This window comes from Sarcophilus harrisii, chromosome 6 (genome assembly GCF_902635505.1).
Source record: "Sarcophilus harrisii chromosome 6, mSarHar1.11, whole genome shotgun sequence".
Lineage (NCBI taxonomy): Eukaryota > Metazoa > Chordata > Mammalia > Dasyuromorphia > Dasyuridae > Sarcophilus > Sarcophilus harrisii.
In genome coordinates, this window is record NC_045431.1 from 192,091,190 (window position 1) to 192,111,619 (window position 20,430).

Here is a 20,430-nt window from a genome sequence, read left to right on the forward strand (position 1 = left end):
CCTTGGAGGCAAATCACTTTACTGCTGTTTGCCTCAGTTTTCTCATCTGTGAAATGGTGACAATAAAGCGCCTACCTCACAGGGTTGTTGTGAGGATCAAATGCCATAATGATTGTAAAGTGCTTAGCACAGTGCCTGGCACATAGTAAGCACTATATAAATGTTAGTTAATTATTATTATTATTATTATTATTATCATCATCATCATCATCATCATTTCCAAGGCTTTGATTCATTCTTTCTTATCCTTTCAGCCCACCTTCCTAAGGATCCCCTGAACTGGTGCCCAAAACTGATGAGATGATTTGCTCACAGCTATCTTTGGCCTTCCAGGAAAATCAGTGCATTACATTTTGAGATAGGCTGCATTCAGCCACCCCAGGCCCCTTTTCCTTTTCCCCAAATTCTCCCCAGGTTCTTCTTGGGGACATTGTAGTCTCCTCTTCCCACACACACACAGTTTCCCTCTTTGAGCCATCCCAATCCCATACCACCTTCACCAGCCAAGAGAAGGACGCTAACCTTTGCTTTAGGCACCTCACTATCACCATCCTCACAGGCTGAGAGCTGGAAGGATTTCAGAGACATGATGTCCTCTTCTGGACACCTTGGTCTCCTTTCCCAAGTCCTCCAAAGACTCTTCTTAGTCTTTCCATCCTACTGGACTCATTCCTTCTTGCATTTTTAAATTGCCATTTGTATTTGAATTTGAATAGATCTGAAACCATCCCTAACTATTCTGTTTGCCTGGAACTCTTTACAAGACGTTCATTTTTTTCCCCAACTACATTATTCCTCTCCCTTTATTGTTCTCCCAGCTGCACAACCATCGATTTATCTTTGATAAATCTATTGGCTCTTTCCTTTGCCCTCTTATTTTCAGTCTGGCAAGAAATCCTGTAAATTTGAATTCGGAAAAGTCCCACAGCTAACCCTTCTCAAATCCACACACCTACTTCTCTTTTATCACTTTGTGTTTCCCTACTTCTATCAAGTTTGACATTTATAAAGCACTTAGCAAAGTGCATAGTAGGTGCTATATAAATGTTAGCTACTGTTACTATTCTTTTCCCTTATTAATCCATCTTGCAGGTGCTGCAGGTTCCAAAAACTCCACTTCCTCAATATTCTGACTCAGAAATTCACAATGAATGACTTTCCTTTTGTCTGGTTTCAAGTTTTCCTCAGTAATTTTTTCAGTGACATACATACCCCTTTATCTGATTAGACTTGATACTGGCACACCCCCTTGTTTTCCCATCCTTAAGTACCGATGCGTCTTTGGGTACTCCGTCTCTGACTCCCCCCTCCTTATTGACCCTTTCCTCATACTACCTGATGGGAACTCCCTATCCACATGCTTCTGAATAGTCAAGTCCTCCCCTACAATGACCCCCCCAAGAAAACCCCTAATTGGTCATTCCCCAACGGCACCCACTCAAACGCACTCCTCGTGATCACGTGCTCACACGCTAACGGCCACTAACACAGAGACACCCCCAAGTCCTAAGGGTCGCGTGCTCTCCACCCTGAGCCCCCTCTCGTAACCGTCAGGGTCATGGTCACACGAGGTTCCCGCCCCACCCCCACAATCCCTCTTCCTGCAGAGATACCCTCTGCCTCCACTCCCTTAAAGTGCGCTTGGCTCCGGAGCCAGATGCGGTAGCGGATTCTCCAAAGCGCAGGCCGACGGACTCGGGCAACCCGCCCGCTAGTCCTAAACTTCGCCCCTCGCTGGCTGTCATTGGCTAAATTTTATCAGGCAGTCCCACCCCCTGATCTCATTGGTTTGTTACACTCGGCCCAGCTGGTCCAACTAGGTCCCTCCCGCTTCAGGTAGAAAAGGTGAAGAAGGGCAGAAAAGGCGGCAGAGACCTCGTGCTGGGCTGGGCTGGACTCGACTGGGCTGGGCTGGGAGGCGCGGACACTTAGGGAAGTCTGAATCCTTCTCCCGCAATCTTGTAGCAATGTGAGTCCTCGGAGCCTCAATGGGAGCGAGCCGCAACGGGGGTGGGTAGGGGACCGGGAACAGGGAAGGAAGAAGATAGGGTCGAGAAGGAGCCCTTCTCCTTTTAGGCCGCCGAGGCCTCCTTAACGGAGCTGGGGAACGAATCTGCCTGAGTCCACAGAACTCGCTTTCGCCTCACGGGCTTTTTATTCCCCGAACTAATCAATTAGGGAAAGAGGAAAGGGGAAAGGGGGCGCCTGGGGAAGGCATGTTCTGGCCAGTTCCCCAGCCCCAAGTATCCATGGCCTGTGAACTTGACGTCCCCTCACCTCATATCGTAAGCTCAGTGAAGGCAGGGAGCTGGAGTCCTGCTTCGTCAGAACCTGGGACTTAGCAGCCTCCAGGAAGGAGGAGGGGATAAAGGAAGAGGCGTCTGGTCAGTGGTGGAGAGGGTTGTGGCCAGTGTGGAAGAGGAACAGGGGTGGGTATAGAAAAGTTGAGCACAGGGTCCTCTCCCAGCAGGAGTATCTAGCTAGGTCCTGTTGGGGACGCAATGTGTTGGTCCCTCCATGCATGGACAATTGGTGACCAAGGACAGTCTGGCTCTGTAAAAGTGGGTATAGGTGACAGGCCAACTCTGCAAAGCGTCCAACCAGGTCCAGGTGAGAGTGGCAAATCAGCCCCCTTTATGCAGGAGGAGAGAGATGTCTGGTATGGAGATAAGACAAGGTATCCCGTCCAGGTGGGTATCTGGTGCAGAAGGCACACGTCCAGTCTGTGGAGAGGTTCTGGGGATGCAGTGTTTGGCCTAGTCCTGGAGGGGGTGGAATTGTATCTCCTAAGTTCAGAACCAGGGTCCCCCTCACACAACGGAGGCGAGACCGGACACGGATGCGACCTTGTTGTCCTCAGCCCAGGGTTGCAGATTCTGCAGCGCGAACAGTGAGGAGTTGTGGAGACACAGAGGGTCTGGCGGCAGCGGCGGCCGCAGCGGCCTGGGCAGAGCATCCTGCTGGAGGTGCAGGAGCAGCCTCCCCGCGCGGTGCCTCTCGGCCTCCCGCTCTTCGGCAGTTTGCCTCCTGCATCCGGAGTTAGCAGATTGGGTTAGAGGTACCGCCCCTCCTATCCTCGCCCCCCACTAATATAGAGGCGTAGGATTGCCACTCCGAGCAAGCAGAACCCGCAGACTCACTCCCTGGGAAACTCTGACCTGTCTGCTACTAATTTCCTCCCCTGAATCCCTCCCCTCCCCCTCACAGCAGCGTGTCCGGTGCTTCCCTGCCTAGGCTATCCCTCCCTTACCGCCACTTGGTCCGCCGGTTCTGGAACCACGTCTTGACCTGCGCATCCGTCATGCGCAAGGCCTTGGCTAGCGCCGCTCTCTCGGCTGAGGCCAGGTACTTCTGGCGCAGGAAACGCCGCTCGAGCTCCAGCACCTGCGCCCGGGAGAAAGACGTGCGCGGCTTCTTTCGCTTAGGAGGCGTCCTGTTCTGGTAAGGGTGGCCCACGCGGCGGGCCCCAGAGAACGGGGACAGCGCAGCTGGAGGGAGGGGAAGACAAGAGTGTCCCAGACAAGCCAGCGCCGGTGGCTGCCCTGAGCCGAGCCACAGCAGTTGGCTGTGCTGGAAATCTGGACTATTCAACCCTTCTTGACCCTTTTGCAGGCTCGGGGGTACCCAGATCGGACACCTGTGTCTCCTTACCTCACTAAACCCAACCCAGATACTGTACCGGCTCGGAATCGTGTAACCAGCACCGCTGGGTTCCCTACTCCGCTCTTCCTCCCCCCCCACCCCACCCCCATCCCCACAAAACACTCTCTGGACTCTTGAGGCGGCCCCTTTCTCCAGAGGAGCATTCTTTGATTGAAGGAGAGGAGTCCCAGAGGCAGAGAAAGGAGACAAACGAAAAACGTTGGAATCAACTGCTCTTCCCCGGGACCATGTTCTGACCCGTAGGCCAGATCCGCGCCGGAATAGAGTATATTGAGAGTCAGATTACACCAAGCTCCCATATGCCCATAGCCCTCGGCAGTTAGGGGTACGTTAGAGCTCCTGACTGAACACACTCCCTGAGATTTCCTCTATTTCAATGTGTATATTCCTATAGCTGCTTTCAAACTATTCTGTTTCTAGAGTATTTTTGGATTCCTTCTCATCTTGACCCAGGTTCTTAAGAAGCTTAAGCTTCAGGTCCTGAGGTTAGGGAAAAGTGAAGTCAGGTTTAGTGAGAATTAAGGAGGGGGTAGACTAATTAACGAAGACGCCCAACAGGAATGATAATCTGAAGATGAAGATGGAGATGCCGGGCTAAAAGGACTTTGGTCAGTAATGCTAAGGAGAACTAATGTTTGTGGGGAAGAAAAGGTATCTTTAGATGTATCCTAAAATTAGGTGTCCAGAAAATGTCGGAGAGTTAAATTTGGGAGGGAAAAAGTAGATCAAGAATGGGGTAAATAGGAAAAGTCGTTTTAGGACGTTTTAGGATTAGATGAAGGGGAGTGGGCATTCAGGAATGAAAATCGAATGATCAAATTGGGCGAAAGAATTCCTCCCGAATGTCTTGGGAAATGGGAGTCTTTAGTATTGGAGAATTAGAACAGAATTTTAAAGAAATACCTATCTTGAGAAGCGCGGTTTTCATTGGTTGCCCTGGATGTGGGGATAACAAGTGTTTGTCCCCAGGAGTGAGTCACTCCAGAGTCTAAGAATACTAATGGAGGGAGGGGAGGGGAGATAAAGGATTCCTCAAGGAAATCCTGGAATTGGGCAATTGGAAATTGGGGAGGCTTTATACGTAAAAATGGAATCGGGAAATTGGAGGCTTGGAAATGTTTGGAGAGGTCAGTTTGCAATGTGAGAATTTTGCGGGGCTAAGGGGCGGGGGGATAGCTAGCACTTTGCAGTGGTGGTTCTTGAGGCAGTCCCGAGATTAGTGAGGAAGGTGGAATTAGGAAATGAGGATGTAATGCTCAAGAGTTTCAAAGTATCTAGTGGTAGGGATGATGCACCGGAAAGGAAGGAATCTTGAGTGAAATAGGATGGGGATGAAGGTGAAAGCCTGCCCCACCCCACCCCCTCACCTGTGAGCCGGTCCTTGGCAAAACGGCGGCTGCTGTCCATCCAAGGGAAGGTAAGGCCTGATAGGCCGCCTCCAGCGCCTAGGCCGGGGGTGCCTGGGGCTGCGGCCGGGCCCCCGGTGGGGGGCGGCACGGGGAGGGGCCGGTGGGCGGGGACGCGGATGACGCCCCCGGCGGACCCCCCGCCGTGACTCCCCGGAAGAGAAGCCAATGAGCACGAGGGTCCATAGCCCGAGGGTCCCGCGTATCCGCCAGTATACAGAGCACCCTCTGTCTGCCCCACGCGGCCGGGACCTGGGCCAAGGCAGCCGCTGCCCGGGGGCTCGGGGCCGCTGAGGATCTGGTCGATGCCGAAGCTGATGGGTTCATGGTGCTGGAGGGTCTGCGGTGCCAGTCCGACCGAATCCATGGCGAAAGGACCTGCCGGGACTTGGTCGTGTGGAGGAGGTGAGGAAGGAGAGTTCTCTGGGGCTGCAGTTATGGGGGCGGCCTCGGGCGCTCAGGGGCCCGCGGGCTCCGGGAGCATCTTCTCTAGGCGCTGCCCGGGTCCGGACTTGTGCCTGTTGCCCTGCGGCCCAGAGGGGCCGCCATCTCCGGTCGGGACTGGGAGTGGGGTAACTCCCGGACCCGCAACCCGGGGGCCCTGGCCCCGAACTTGGCTGGCGTCCGGACTCCGGGGCTCGAGACCGATGGACACAGATAGACGGACCGTGGGCTGCGGCTGCCCAAGTCCGGGTGGATCGGGTTGGCCAGCTCTGGAGAAGACTGACAGCTCGGCCCCCGGGGGCGGGGCGGGGCCGGCCCGACTCGTTAAAGGGAAAGAGCCTCCTGTTTGCGCCGAGGTGTGTGGGGCGTATAGCGAGTGGGGCAGCAGATGCCGAGCCTTGGGGCGGGGGGGGGGGGGGGGGGGACGGGGGAGGTCAGCTGAGGTGGGGGTGAGCTCTGAGCTTAGCTTGGGACCGCGCCCCGCAGGCAGGAAGGGAGGGAAGGGTCAAAGGGTGGAGAGAAGGGAAGACCTCTCCCACACGCCCTTGCCTCAGCAGCAGGTGCCTTGAGGTTGTCCGGCTTGGAGGTGTTGCCAGGCTGGCATTCCTAGCCCGAGGCCTCAGCTCGATTCGAAAGAGGGCCTGGGCTGGGCAGAACCTCTTAGCTACCCCAGATTCGTTTAGGTTCCGGGGCCACCTAGTTTCGAGCTAGGATCTCGTTGTACCCGGCTAGGCACTGGTATGACTGGAGGTCTCCGGAGGAGGAGGGACAGCTGGGGGTGGCCTGAGGATCGACCGGGTGCCCCGGGGTGGGGATCGAGTTGGGCGCGGCTTAAGGGGATGCTGGCAGGGCCAGACTGTCAGCGCAGATCAGAGAGCCCCAGTAGAAGCGAATGGGGTGGGGCCAGAGAAGCGAGCCTGGATATGAGCTGCACTTGCTGACTTCGTTCGAGGAGACCCCAAAGTGCACTGCTTGGGCTCACTCGGGGTCCAGTTCCCCCCATTTCTAGGGATTTCGATTTCTTGAGATCAGACCAAAGGTGACTGCAGCTCCGCTGCTTCTATCGCTTGTCAATTGTTTTTGGCAGCCCGCGGAATCCTCGGTGATGGAGGAGAATCCCTCCCTTCAGGGGCTCGTTTCTAATCCATTCCGACTGCCTTATTCCAGGGGCCCCTTTCATCTGCCTTCTCGGGATTTGGGAAAGGGACCCGGAATTGCCGGCTTGAGGCCTGTCAGTGGCGCGGAGTTATTGCAGCCAGCGACTCCTCCAGTCTTTAGCGAGTCCGTTGATAATTACCTAAAGTCCATCCTCGGCCTCGTCATAGGGAATCGGTAGTTGCACTGGAAAATTGGGATTTAGGAGGTTCGGACCTTGACATCGGCGGGATGGAGGATCTGGAAAGTAGTTGGCTCTGCATGCCTACCCCTCCTTCCCCAGGATGGGATCCCCAGCCCTGCCTCCGCCCTCACCCCCCACCCCAGACCCGCCCCCGCCGCCGCCCGGCCCCGCGCAGGCTGTGGTAATCGGGTTAGCGGCGCCGGAATTACATTACCTTCCCCAGCCCGGCCCGGCCCCGGGGGGGCCTGGCGCCTTCGTGCCGGTCAGACATGGAGCGGGGAGGGGGTGCAACTCCATCTCCCCATGGACCCCTGTTCTCTCCCAAGGGCCTTCTCCCCCATCCTTTTAACTCCTGGCCTCAGGCTACTTGCCTTCCCCAGAAGGGCTGGACGTGGTCCCTGTCCCCGGTTCCCCAGCCTCCCGACTAGCCGGGGATAGGCACTGGATCCCCTGGATTCCGATCCCCCATTTTTCAGAGAGATTTGGTTCCATCCCGGTGGCACTGAGTGGGCACTCAGGAAGGCTGGTGGTCGGAGTGGAGAATTGATTGACTGATTAGTTCATGGCAACCCTCCCCTCCCTTCCTCCTCCCTTACTAGCAGATGGGCCAGCAGCCGGGGCGCCTGGGGCTGAGCACAGGGCAGAGGCTTCTTCTCTCCCCGATCCATCAGCTCTTTTCTGCGTCTGGTACTTAGAAAAAACCTTGGGATTGAGAGTTCTCTGAATTCTGGGTGTCAGCCCCACCCTACTTTTCAAATCGTGCCAGTCAGATTGTTGTGACTGTCGTGAATAACAATTTCCATTTCTATAGAAGTGTTTTTCACTACCACACTGTGAAGTCGGAAACTTGAGCTTTTACTGGGTAGGTCACTTGGCCTCGAAAGTGACTGGCTTGGGCCAAGTTCTGATCGGATCATAGGATTTAATATTAGATCCAACCGCCTAATTTTACAAATAAGGAAAACAGGGGAAATGACTATTGTAGGGTCCCACAACGAGTGTTAGGAGGCAGGTTTCAACCCCACAGTTCTCCAGCTCATACCACAATGCCTCTCCATTCAGCTATTTTTAGGAAAACGGAAGGAATTTAATCGTGTGTTTACTGGGAAAATAACTCTTGTTTGTAGAGGCCATAATAATTCCTTTGGGAGAGAAGTAAAGGAGCAAGAGTTGATTGACTATTCCAGAACGGGATAAGTGATGACAAAAGGATATCTAATATCAATATTTCCTTTCCATGAGCTATTCCTTCTATAATAATCTAACCCCTCTTTTTCTCCTTGTCCCTTCTGCCTTTTAAATTTCCCAACCATCAGAAAATGTCCCAAATTATTCTTGCTTTCCTGGCTTCCTGGGAAGGGAGGTTGTCTCACAAGTGACCCCCAACTCTTATTTCAGCAAGGATGAGCATGGTGAAGTGCAATTGACTGGGTGTAGGAAGACCAACCAACAGACAGGGAGAAATGAGAGAGCAGGAATGGGGAAAAGAAATGAAGAACTATGTGTAACAACCCAAGCAGAACGGTGGCTATACATCCATGCTGATCCACTTATATATGATCCTCAGGCTAAGCAATTTTTCACCTCTTTGAGCCTCTTACTGAATTCCCCACAGGATTATGCCCTACTACTTATGCCCACAAGCCCCACATTTACCCCTCTACTAAGTGAATGACCTCACCTCCTATATCCCAGAGAAGATAGAGATCATTCAGCATGAGCTGTGATTATCTTGTCTCCCTCTAGAGCTCTTATCTTTATCTCAAATTCCACTTTCATCTCTCTGTTTATCTTGTTTCAGTAGAAGTACCTTTTCTATCAGGGCATACCTGTGCTTTAGTTCACATTTTTCATCTTTAAGCTTTTTCTCATATTTCCTGCCTTAATTTCAATTTCTCTGTTACCTTCTTCCCCAATTTTCTTTCTCTCTCCTTCCTCATTGTCTTTTACTTTTTTTTTTTTTTTTTTTGGCTGAGGCAATTGGGATTAAGTGACTTGCCTAGGGTCACACAGAAGTTTTAGGTGTCTGAGATCAGATTTGAACTCGGTCTTCCTGACTTCAGGGCTTGTGCTCTAACCACTAGCTGCCTCCTTTGCTTCCTTTTGACTGTCAGACTAAGCACTGGACTGGGGGTCTGGGTACCTAGTTTTGAATCTCATTTCTGACACTGTGACACTGGCAAAGGCCTGCCCACTTGACCTTTGATTGATCATTTATGTTTGTCCCCTCCTCTTTGTCCCTACTTCTCTCAACTCAATTCAGATTTTTAAAATCTAAGTAGATTACTAAATGGTCTTAAAAACTGATGCTTCTACCTCTGGTCTTAACTCCAGTACATTCAACCAGAGTTATCTTTCTACAGTACAGCTCTGACCACATTTTGCAATTCAGTTCACATTATACCTGGCTTTTAGGATCCTACAAACTCTTTCCCCAAACTTCTCATCACTCCAGATTCAAATTTTTTTTTTTTGACATTTACTTACCTGTATGATGAAGTTATTTAGCGTTTCAGGCTCAGTTTCCTTTGTAAATGGGAATAATATTCATGCTACCTACTACATAAAACTGTCATTAAGGAAAGTATTTTGTAATTCTTAAAAAGTGCTGCTGGAGAAATGTGAACTTAGTCATAAATGAATGGCTAATATAGCACTGTTAATACTTTCTCACCACACCTTGAGTTTTTAAACTTTTGTAATCAATATATTAGTCATATCTGAAAAAATATGGTTTATTTTGTGTATCTAGTTACCTCTTTGCCAAAAGATTGCACGGTCTTTTGAAGTTATGTTTGATCACTGAATTGAGCATATCTCTGAAGTCTTTCAAATGTTTCCCCTTAGGTTTTAGCACTGTTTTTTACCTACCACCTTTTTGAAATGTGACTGACTTCCACAGTGTTGCACCATCCCAGTTTTGCTTCTATTCTTTTGAATGTTGTTCCTCTGTCTAAACTTTTTTCTTCTCTCTACCCACCCTTAGAGAGCTAATCCACTTCCATCTTTAAACTATTATCTCTTTGCTGAAGACTAGTAAGTTTGTTTCTAGCCCTGGGCTCTCTCCTTAGTTCCTATTTATTCCAAAACTTGTCTCAAGTTTTTGTTCCTATTTATAATCTGTGTCATTTTTTCCCCTTAAAAACCATTCTCAGGTTTGGTCTTTCCTCTCCAGTTACACAGTAAATACCTTTCTAATCCTTTAAATACTGTTAACAACCCCCTCCAAGCTGACTTTCTTGTCTCTCCTCTACCCCAGTCTTCTAAAATGTCATTTCATCAAACTGCCAATGACTCCCTAATCTGTCAATAAAGTCCCAGATTCAAGGCTCTCTACCATTTGGCTTGTTCTACTTTTCTAGTTTTACCTCCCATAATTTGTCCATGTGATATTTCTGCTCTTATCAATTGAGATATTTGTAATGTGGTACTTCTGCTCTATCAAGTGAGAGATTTGTTAAGTATTCAGCGTTTAATAAACATTAAGTACTGTTTTATTGCCCCAGCCTTAGAAAATAGGTTGATGTAGGTGTTACTCCATGTGATTTCATCACTTTGGACACTAGCTATACAGACTGAAGAGTTCAACTTCTCACAAGCTTGAACGATTTTATTTCTGTGGCTTCTCAAATCATTACCTGAAAACCAGCCTATGGTGATGAGCCTCCAAGCACTTAGCTAAACTGGTATGAAGAAGACATATGTATCTGAAAGGGGTTCAGTAAAATCTCAACGGTTGAATCTCAGTATTTCCAATGTTCCAAAGCGATAGTCTCTCATTTCTATTTTGTTGGATCAATATTCAATCTCTTTCCCAACTTAGTAAGACCTAATAGAACTCCTCTTTGGAGAGTCTAAAGTTACTTCCACAAAGAAAACATCCAATTAGGGTCTTAGTAAAGAAGTCAATAAAATCCATCAAATTATATGCCAGGTTCTGTGGTAGGTGTGTGAGAAGCAAAATTATGTATGTGTATATGCATATGTATATGCATATTCCAAATATAAAACAGATAAGGTAACCTTGGAAGGGAAAACACTAGCAAATGAGAAGAATCAGGAAAGGCCTCATGTAGAATGTGGTATTTGAGCTGAAGAGCTTTCAAGGTGAACTGAATTAAGGTAATTACACATTCTAGGCTTGGGACATCCAGTGCAAAGCCCTGGATATTGAAATTGGAGGAATAACAGGAAAGTCAGTATGGTTGAATCATAGATTGTACAGAGAAGAGTAATACATCAAAAGGCTAGACAGGAAGTTGGGAGTGTTCGAATTGATCTGGAACCCACTAATTCATTTACGACTAAATAGTAGTAAATAGTATTTAATACTAAATACTAAAAAATATTTAGTAAAAATACAAAAAATATTTACTACTAAACAACACTGACAAGCATGGATATGGTCATGGGCGAAAAAAAATTGAATTCCCTAATTACCATTAGGGAAAGAAGGAACACCATTCCAAGGGATCCAGGAGAGTTTGTCTAGGCAGGGCCTCAGGGTTTCACAAGGCCAAAATGAAGTATGGAGATAGGGGCTCATTGCTGGGAAATTGCCTCTTTGTTGCTTTGAGTATTAAAATGGGAATGAGGCCTTTTCATCAAAGGAGCCCTCAGTTTCTAAGCACTGTGGTGAGAGCATCTCAAGGAATCATTGCTAATTACTTGGAACAGAAGTTTTGTGGTTTGCTTATAGATTGTTTTAAAATTTTCACATGGTAAGAAAAAAATGGGTGGAAAGGTGTGATAATGCCAAGGTCTAATAAAAGTTTTAAATGTCAAAGAGGATCCTAAGGGTAATAGTGAGCTACTGGAGTTTATTGGATATGTGTATTACAGACTGGTTCTATAGAAAAAAAAGATCACTTTGGTAACTGTATGGTGAATAGGACTTAGGAGAGACAGAAAGACCAAATAGGAAACATTTCCCTAATTTGGGCAACTGGTGACAAGGATCTGAACTAAGGTAATGGATGTGTGAGTGGAGCAAAAAGGAAATATGGGAGAGAAGTAAGAGTTAGAAATGAAGATTTGACAACTGATTGGATGAGGTGAAAGACAGGATTTTGGACCTGGATGACTAGAAGAATGGTGATTTCCGCCACTAGGAAAGTTTGGAAGCGAAGTGGGTTTAAAGGGAGGGAATTATCCTTTGAATATGTTGTGTTTGTGGTGCCTAAGCATCTATAGCTCAACATGTCTAATCAGCAATTGTTGCTGCAAGGCCAGAGCTCAGGAGAGAAATAGGGACTGGAGATTGGGATCCATATAGATTTGGAGGGCTGCTGCACAGATAAGATTGAACTCAAGGGAGTTGAGGGTATAAAGGGAAGAGAAAGGGAAAGGAAGACGAGATAAAGGAAAAGGAAAAGAAGTGAAGATAGAAAAGCTCAAGCCAGATTGAGATACATCCAAAGCTGGGGTTTAAAATCTGGATAAGACAAGCAAAACACATTAGGGAAGGAAGGAGCCAAGAGAACATGGCCCCAAAAACCCAGAAAGGAGAAGGTATCTAGGAAGAAAAGGTTATCAACTTTCCTATGGAAAGGTCAAAAAGGATGATAAATGAGGAATAGATTTGATAGTTAAGGCATCACTGGTACTGAACATTAAGGCAAGCTTGACCCTAAAGAAAATATTTGAGCAAGATGCCTCCAGTTATTTTACAGAGACCATAGATATGGAATACATGTAACATCAAATATTTTCAATATATTGGCTTTACTGAAGCTTTTTCTTATATCTTGTATTAAAAGGGATAGCATTTTGGAAGCACACAGTGAGAAACATAAGTGATGTAAAAAAAATTTATTTTAAAAATAGGTAAGATCACACAAAGATGGTTGGCAACCTTGGTTATATATTAATAAAAATATGAATCAAGATCCTTAGATGTGAAAAGGAGGGCAGTGCTATGGCAGGTTTGAGAAGATTGTTTAGAACTCTATGGTGAATGGGATAGAGAATCAATTAGGGAAGAGTAAAGATTGCCTTGCTGCACTTAGAATCCAATTGAGATTAGATAATAAATTTGTAATGGCTATAGGGAGCACTGTTGCATGATTTCCTCCAGCTCCCTTCAGAGCACGTGAGTTTGGAGCAGAAGCAGAGTTAGGTGGTGGGGAATAACCAGCCTTAGGGCTTGGAAGACTTGAGCAACAATCAATGGCGGAGGATTTAAGGGAGGATGGTCAGAGTTGTTTCCCTAGGGCATTAAGAGGGAAGGCAAAGAGTAAGGGTAAAGGTTTAGGAAAGTACTGTGGGGTGAAGATAGAGTTGCAGGTTATCCCCCTTGTAGAAATGAGGAAACCGGCTGAGACTGAAATGACTGCCTCAAAATCATGCATAAGTGGCAGAGTTGGGGCTCAAAATGCAGGCCTAATTTCCAATCTAGTGGTGCTTTTGTTGTTGTGCTTGTAATGCCAATCTTATTCCTGGTTATCTTGGAAGATGGCAGGAAGATGGCACAATGGATTGAGGACTGAATCTGTGGAGTCAAAACCCAAGTTCAAATCCCACTTCAGACACTTAACAAGCTACCTTGGGCAAGTCGATCCTTCTTGCCTATTTCCTCATCTTCAAAGTGGGGACAACAGCACACATGTGAAAAAAAAAAAAGCTTTGCAGAATGCTGGTTATTATAACTACTTGTGTTTTACGATCTGGCTGTTTTGAGGTTATTTGTGCCTGTCTTGTCTCCCTAGATATAAGCTTCTTGAGGACATTGCTTGAAATTTTTTCCCTTTTTACCCAGCACAGGTCTGGGCATATAGTAGGTGCTCAGTAATTATTTGAGCAATGTGATGAATAGTGTGTCTTTTGTGTTTGTGAGTATGCATGTGTCTGTGTTTCTGAGCACTAGGGTTACAAATGTCTTAGTATCTGCCTGGTCCATGCCCGTGTGGGTGTCCCTGACTCTGTCTAGTTTACGGTTCTCTATGTCTGTCACTATGTGATGTTAGTATGCGGTGAATGGGAGTAGTGTTGTCTCAGTGTGTGGCTGACATACAACGTGCTGGTATTGTCTGTGTGTGGCATGTCTGGGTCTGGGATGTGTATGTAGTGTCTGTCAAGTTCCTGTGCAATTCCATGATGAGGAGGATTGTATAAGTCTGTATCTGGGTGTGGTATGAGTGCGGAGGGGGTGCTGGGGGGGGGGGGGGGGGGGGGGGGGGGGGGGGGGGGGGGGGGGGGGGGTGTATCCATCCATGTGTGGGTGGTGTCTGTCTGTGTTTGCTGTGTGCCCTCTGTCCCTTCATCTACTCCCCCGCCCCCTTCAGCATCTGCTCTGCATTAGCTTGTCCCAGGCCTTGGCAGGCGCCAATGATTAAATCACCATCATTAAGCCGGGCCTGCCCCCCAGCAGCAGGGGGATGGGGGATCACTGTCAGTCCCCTATGGGCCCCTCCCCTCAGAGAAGCCAGGAGAAACTTCCAAAGATAGTCCCCAAGAGCCTGCGAGATTCCCTCAGAGGAGGTTTATTACTGGAGGGCCGGAATGAAGGAAGGGGGTGGGGAGGATCAGCAGATGGGGGAAACAAAGGACCACAGTGATGGAGAAAATGAGAGGGTGCTGTAGCCAGGAGCAGAACAATGGGGTGGACGGTCACTGGGGGCCTAGAGGATGGGTATCACCGAAGGACAAACGGGGGTGAGAGAACCAAGATGGGGAGACCCAGAGGGAGTTGAACTGAAGGAGAAAAACAATGGAGGGGTAGCTGAGGCTGGGATTTGCGCGTGATCTCGTGGCTGGGAGCACCTTTAGGGCCGGGATCGCCGTGGTTGTGGGGTTTTAGGGTTTTTTGCTTCTCTGGGGACCGCCCCCGCCCGCGCTTAGCGCAGTGCCCGGCGCGGAGCCAGCGCTTACGGAGTGTTTGCCGATTACACCTAGAGGAAGAGAGACGGGCAGCATCGGGGCTGGGGTGTGGAGGGAGGGGGACCCCTCGGGGCTCTGGAAAAGGGATCACATGGGACGGGCCCTTTGGGGCGACGCGGCAGCGAGCAGAGGAGGAGCAGGGGGAGGTCCGCCAGGGGATCCGGCGCGGGCGGGCGCACAGGAGCTACGGCTGCGCCCCGCGTCCCGGATTTGACCGCGGTCGCGCTTCCTCTCCGGTCGCGGAGGGTCCCGCTTTCGGGCGCAGACGTTCGCGAGGCGGCCTCCTGCGCGTCCCGGGAGATGCTCCCCGCGAGACGCCCCCGCCGCCCCCCGACAGACCCGGCTCGGCCGGGGAGGACCCCCGGGGGGAGCTGCTGGAAGAGGAGACGGGGGTGCCTTCCTCCTCGGCCGCGGCGGCCTCCGGAAGACACCGGCACCGCGGCCTCCGCTGGGTCTGGTTCGGGGTGGCCGGGCTCCGGCCTCGCCGAGAGAGCGGGGCTGCCAAGAGCCCCCTCGGCAGCTATGACGCCTGGTGGGGCGGGGCTAGGGGCGGGACGAGCTCAGGTGAGCACACGGGAGAGAGGGGCGGGGAGCGGCGAGGCGGGGCTCTGGGAGGGGAGGCCAATCAGAAAAGGACCAGGCCCCCCGTTGCCTGGAGACAGGCCCCGCCCAGCAGGCGGCACCGGAAGTGGCTGGCCGGGCTCAGCCTTTAAGATGGCGTCTCCTCAGGGGGGCCCGATGGCGATCGCGATGCGGCTGCGGAACCAGCTTCAGTCTGTGTACAAGATGGACCCGCTGCGGAACGAGGTACGGAGGCGCCAGGCTGGAAACGCCAGGTGGCGCGAAGAACCGAGGTCCAGGGGCTGGCGGGCGCCTGGGCAGCTGGCCCGATGCCCAATGCGCTTGCGCTGCGGCCGGGTACCGGATGCGCGTGCGTGCTGTTTGGGAAGGGGGCGACCCCCCAACTAGGACGCATGCGCGCCGTGACCCCCTTATCGCCCCCCCTTACTGAGCTTAGAGTCGGACTTGCATGCGGAGCCCCCTGCTGGGCAGAGGCGGAGGGGGGGGCTCCACTGAGCACCCCCCAACGCCTCGATCCCCAGGGGTCTTAAGGGGAGTGGGCGGACGGCGACGCGGGGGGCCATTGTTCGGCCGCCTCGCGTCGGGTATCGGGGTGGTCAGTTAGAAAGTCAGTGATGGTCAGTTTGGCTGCAGGAGGAAGTCCGGGTGAAGATCAAGGACCTGAACGAGCACATCGTCTGCTGTCTGTGCGCCGGCTACTTCGTGGACGCCACGACCATCACGGAATGTCTGCACACCTGTGAGGGTCCTCCCCGCCCCCTCCCTCCCTCCCTCCCTCCCCGCCCCGCGCGCTCCCGGCAGGACTCGGCCCTCCCGCAGCCCGGGGACCGGTGGGATGGACGGAGCCTCCCCATGCCGGGCAGCAGAGCCTCCCCGCTCCAAGCAGAGCCCCCCGCGCCGGGCAGCAGAGCCGCCCCGCTCCGGGACCTCTCCCCCGCTCCGGGCCGAGCCTCCCCGCTCCAAGCAGAGCCCCCTGCGCCGGGGCCTCTCCCCCCGCTCCGGGCAGAGCAGAGTCCCCCCGCACCGGGCAGCAGAGCCTCCCCGCTCCGGGACCTCTCCCCCGCTCCGGGTAGGGCCGAGCCTCCCCGCTCCAAGCAGAGCCCCCCGCGCCGGGCAGCAGAGCCTCCCCGCGCCGGGGCCTCTCCCCCGCTCCGGGCCGAGCCTCCCCGCTCCAAGCAGAGCCCCCTGCGCCGGGGCCTCTCCCCCCGCTCCGGGCAGAGCAGAGTCCCCCCGCACCGGGCAGCAGAGCCTCCCCGCTCCGGGACCTCTCTCCCGCTCTGGGCAGAGCCCCCCCCCCCACGCCCCTTTACCCAAGGGTGAGGGAGGGACGAGGGCTGCAAGGTGTGTGGCCTCTCTCCCCCCCCAGTCTGTAAGAGTTGCATAGTGAAGTACCTGCAGACCAGCAAATACTGCCCCATGTGCAACATAAAGATTCACGAGACCCAGCCCCTGCTCAACCTCAAACTGGATCGGGTCATGCAGGACATCGTGTACAAGCTGGTGCCCGGCCTGCAGGACAGTGAGTGTCCCCCGCCCCCTAGGAAATCGGAAAGGCACCGGGTTCTGGGCTGGCCAGCTAGATTTCCCACTCTGCCCCGGGCTCGGTGCCCTCAGGAAAAACGAGGGCGCTGGGCCCGTCTGCCTCCAAAAGACTCTTCCAGCTCCGACTTTGTGATCCCAAGGGGCTGAATCTGGAGTCAAGCCCTAGTTCGAATCCCACTTCAGACACCATCAAACTGTGACTCTGGGCTCTTTTGCCTCGGTTTTCCCATCTGTAAAACGGGGACAATAGCAGCGCCAATGTGAGGATAAAGATATTTGCGAAGGGCTTTGCAGAGCGCTGGCTCTTATGATTGTTTCTGTTCGTGTAATTTAGCTGACTTTGTGGTTACTTATTTGTGCTTTGTCTTGTTCCCACTCCCGGTCTATGTACCCCTGTGGAAAATGAGGGAGCCGAGCCAATTAATCTCTAAAGACCCTTCTAGCTCTGCCTGATTCCAAAGCTCCCAGGAGAGCTGGCAGGACAGTGACATCCTTCATCCCCACCTGGGTGTGTGTGTGTCTCTGTGTCTGTCTCAGTATGTGTGTCAGATTGTGTGTCTGTCTGTCTGTCTGTTGGCTCTGGCTCCAGCTGGAATAAAATTGGGCTGTGGGAATTAAGGGTGGGGACCAGGACTAGAAAAGCAACTGCAAAGTCTAAGGTATCTTTCTTTCTTCCCCCTCCCCCCTCTCCTCCACTGCAGGTGAAGAAAAAAGGATACGAGAATTCTATCAGTCACGAGGCCTGGACCGAGTCACCCAGCCCACCGGGGAAGGTAAATATAGCCTAAAGAAAGGTAACCTGCCTCCTCCCCAGAGCTTTCCTTGTTCATCACCAGTCTTACTGGGTTGTGATAGTGGGTACCGTGTTTCTCCTAGAACCAGCCCCGGGTACCCTTGGTCTCCCCTTCAACAGCTTTGACCATTCAAAAGCACACTATTACCGTTATGATGAGCAGCTCAGCCTATGCTTAGAAAAACTAAGGTGAGGGGTGTGATGGGGCGTGATGGGGCGGGGTGGGAGGGTGGGGGAGGGTGTAGGGAAGTGATTCTATCAATCATGCCTTGCTGTGTACTTAGGGAAATCTAGTCCAAAGTGATGGCCTTCCCCCCACCCCCCACCCCCCACCCCCACCCCCCGAGTTTAGTGCAGAGTGGGGAGGTGGAAAGTAAACCAGCTCATGCCCCATCTAGGAGGTGAGTCTATAATAAAGACTACAATAAAGACTTGAGGGGGAAGGAGAAATACCAGGAAAGGGAGGGGCTTTGGAAATGATGGGGGCAGGTTCCCTAGTAGATTCCTAAATCATTCTTTGTTCTCCCTTCAAAACAGCTCCGGCAAAGACAAAAGTAAAAGCATTTTACAGGTAAGGGGGCTGAGAGGGAGGTTTCCATCCTAATAGCACTTTTTCCTCGTATGGTAATAATAATCATAGCAGCTCCCATTTCTAGAGCACTTCAGGATTTGCAAAATACTTTGCTCACAGTAATCCTGGAGGTAGTTATACGGGTGGTGTCCCCATTACACAGATCAGGACCCTCAAAGCTCTGAGGAGGACGGGATTTATCTTCTTAAATAGTTAATAGTGGCAGAGTTGAGATTTTAATTTGGAATTCTTGACTTGGATTCAGCACAAGTTCGTCCGTTGTTCTGTCCGAGCCGAGGTTCGGCATCTCCGAAGGGTCCTGTGTAGAAGACTAATGCTGAACCCCCAACATGTAAGTTAGACTGTAACAGGAAGAAGCTGTAAAAGGGAGGGAGGGAAGGAGGAAGGACCGAGGGATGGAGAGGAAGGGGCTCCCTATTCCAGTGTCCCCATGACCTCATCTCCTCCCTCCCCCTTACAGGTACAGCTCCTATTTGACAATGAAGTTCTCCCAGATCACATGACCATGAAACAGATTTGGCTGTCTCGATGGTTTGGCAAGGTGGGGAAGAGGTTTGGGGAAATGAGAGACTGGGAGGGAGTGGGGTTTCAGGAGGAAATTCAGGGAGGAAATTAAGAGAAAAGGGTGGTTGGTTCAAGGGAGGTGTGAAGGTGGGGAAGGGAAGAATGGAAAGGGGATGATGGGGAAATATAAGGGCAGCTATGGCTAGAGAAAGGTGTGTAACATCTCTCCCCTCTTCTCTTCTGCTAGCCCGCACCCCTGCTCCTGCATTACAGTGTGAAAGAAAAAAGGAGGTAGAAGCTGGCCTCCCTCCCCCACCCCAGATATTTATGCACCCACAGTGGCTTTATTTTTGAAATAAAAGTGAAAAAGCACTTTTGGCTGCTTCAACTCTCATTTTTTCCTCTTGCCATCTCTCTCCCTCATCCTACATTGCTTCTCCCTTTCCTTCCTCTTTCCACCTCTTAACCTCTCATTATTCAAGTCCTGGTAACTTGTACTGGACTGAAACGGGGGAAAGTTAAATATATGTTGAGGGATCAGTGAGCAGTAACTTGAAGATTTCTTGGCCAGGGCTATGATGGATTCGGTGGAGGGCTGGAACAACTTTGTTAGAAATTTTGAAATCCAGGAAGGGGAAGGGGTGTTACTGTCCTAGTGAGGGGGACCCAGCTTTAGGTGTGATGAAGCCTTGAACAGGGAAAAGCCCTAGTGATCAAGTGTTTTAATAGCCAGGATTTTTTGGGGGGGAGGAACACCCCAAGTGTGTAGCCTAGAAAGGTGGGGACCTAAATCTGAAACTGCCCAGGACCAACCATCCCCTCCCCCCATGCCATTCAAAGATGCTTCTACCCATAGGCTCAGACCACTAGTCTGGATCTTCTTTGTGTCTTTCATCAACAGGGGGTGGGGGGAAAGGTTTGGCCAAGCTCTTTTTGGCAGCTGCTCCCTCTCCACCACCACTGATTCAGACCAGCTGTGGGGCCATTTGGGCCCCAAATCTACCAGCCTCCTTTATTCCCCAGCTAATGAGTACCCCATTGTGGGTCTTCATCTCAGGAGGGGGACGGGCCTCATTGTGATCTGGATCCCAGGGGTCTCGAAGAAGAGCTCCTTTGGGGGGAGGGGAGGGAAACTGTCCAGATTTGAACAGAGGAATGGCACCAGGTTCCAAATAAGAATTGAGAAAGAAAAGGTATCGGGAGCCCTTACCACATGCCCCTCCTGTCTGGCCAGAAAGCTGAGAGTCCTGGATGCTGTCTGTCCTCGGCTTTCTGCCTTCTCTCCTCCCCTTCCCTCCCTCTGCCCCACAGCTGTTCCCAGCTGTCAGGGATGAAGGTGACTCTTCCCCTGCCCTTGCCCTCCCCCTGATGTCCCCAAAGGACTGAAAAGTAAAATCGAATGTAGCACATATGGACACGTGCACTGTGTTATGGAAACAACTTTGCATTCAGGATCTTGGGAGAACCTATTCAAGTTCTGGTCTTGGCTGATATAACTTGGATTCAATTGATTGTCATTTTTCTGGACTTCATTTCTCCCAGAGATGAAGCATTTTTAAGGTTTGCAAAGTGCTTTATGTCTATTCGATGAGAGGGTCCGACATTTTCTCTGGTTCTAAATCCTAAAAGTATCTACCAGAGCACTTGGGTTACGTACCATCTGATGCAGATTTACAAAGTTGAAGAC

At 51.1% G+C, this 20,430-nt stretch overlaps 2 protein-coding genes across 4 annotated transcripts; one reads left to right on the forward strand and one right to left on the reverse strand.

Moving 5' to 3' along the window:
* Positions 1–1,472: 1,472 nt before the first annotated feature.
* On the forward strand, positions 1,473–19,118 carry PCGF1 (polycomb group ring finger 1). 3 transcript variants are annotated; one of them, XM_031941334.1, is made up of 10 exons: positions 1,473–1,845; positions 15,460–15,537; positions 15,946–16,051; positions 16,679–16,831; positions 17,556–17,627; positions 17,710–17,836; positions 18,185–18,218; positions 18,484–18,570; positions 18,700–18,780; positions 18,991–19,118. In XM_031941334.1, exons 2-10 carry the CDS (start codon positions 15,469–15,471, stop codon positions 19,036–19,038), a joined length of 777 nt encoding a protein of 258 aa, XP_031797194.1. In that variant the 5' UTR covers positions 1,473–1,845; positions 15,460–15,468; the 3' UTR covers positions 19,039–19,118. The 3 variants fall into 3 exon arrangements, with proteins under 3 accessions (XP_031797194.1, XP_031797192.1, XP_031797193.1); XM_031941332.1 differs by lacking the exon at positions 1,473–1,845 and having other exon boundaries at positions 15,302–15,537; XM_031941333.1 differs by lacking the exon at positions 1,473–1,845 and having other exon boundaries at positions 15,307–15,537; positions 17,731–17,836.
* Positions 2,671–5,465, reverse strand: TLX2 (T cell leukemia homeobox 2). The gene is made up of 3 exons (XM_003773457.4): positions 5,031–5,465; positions 3,251–3,488; positions 2,671–3,027 (listed from the first exon to the last, which is right to left on the reverse strand). Exons 1-3 carry the CDS (start codon positions 5,434–5,436, stop codon positions 2,811–2,813), a joined length of 861 nt encoding a protein of 286 aa, XP_003773505.1. The 5' UTR covers positions 5,437–5,465; the 3' UTR covers positions 2,671–2,810.
* Positions 19,119–20,430: the final 1,312 nt, after the last annotated feature.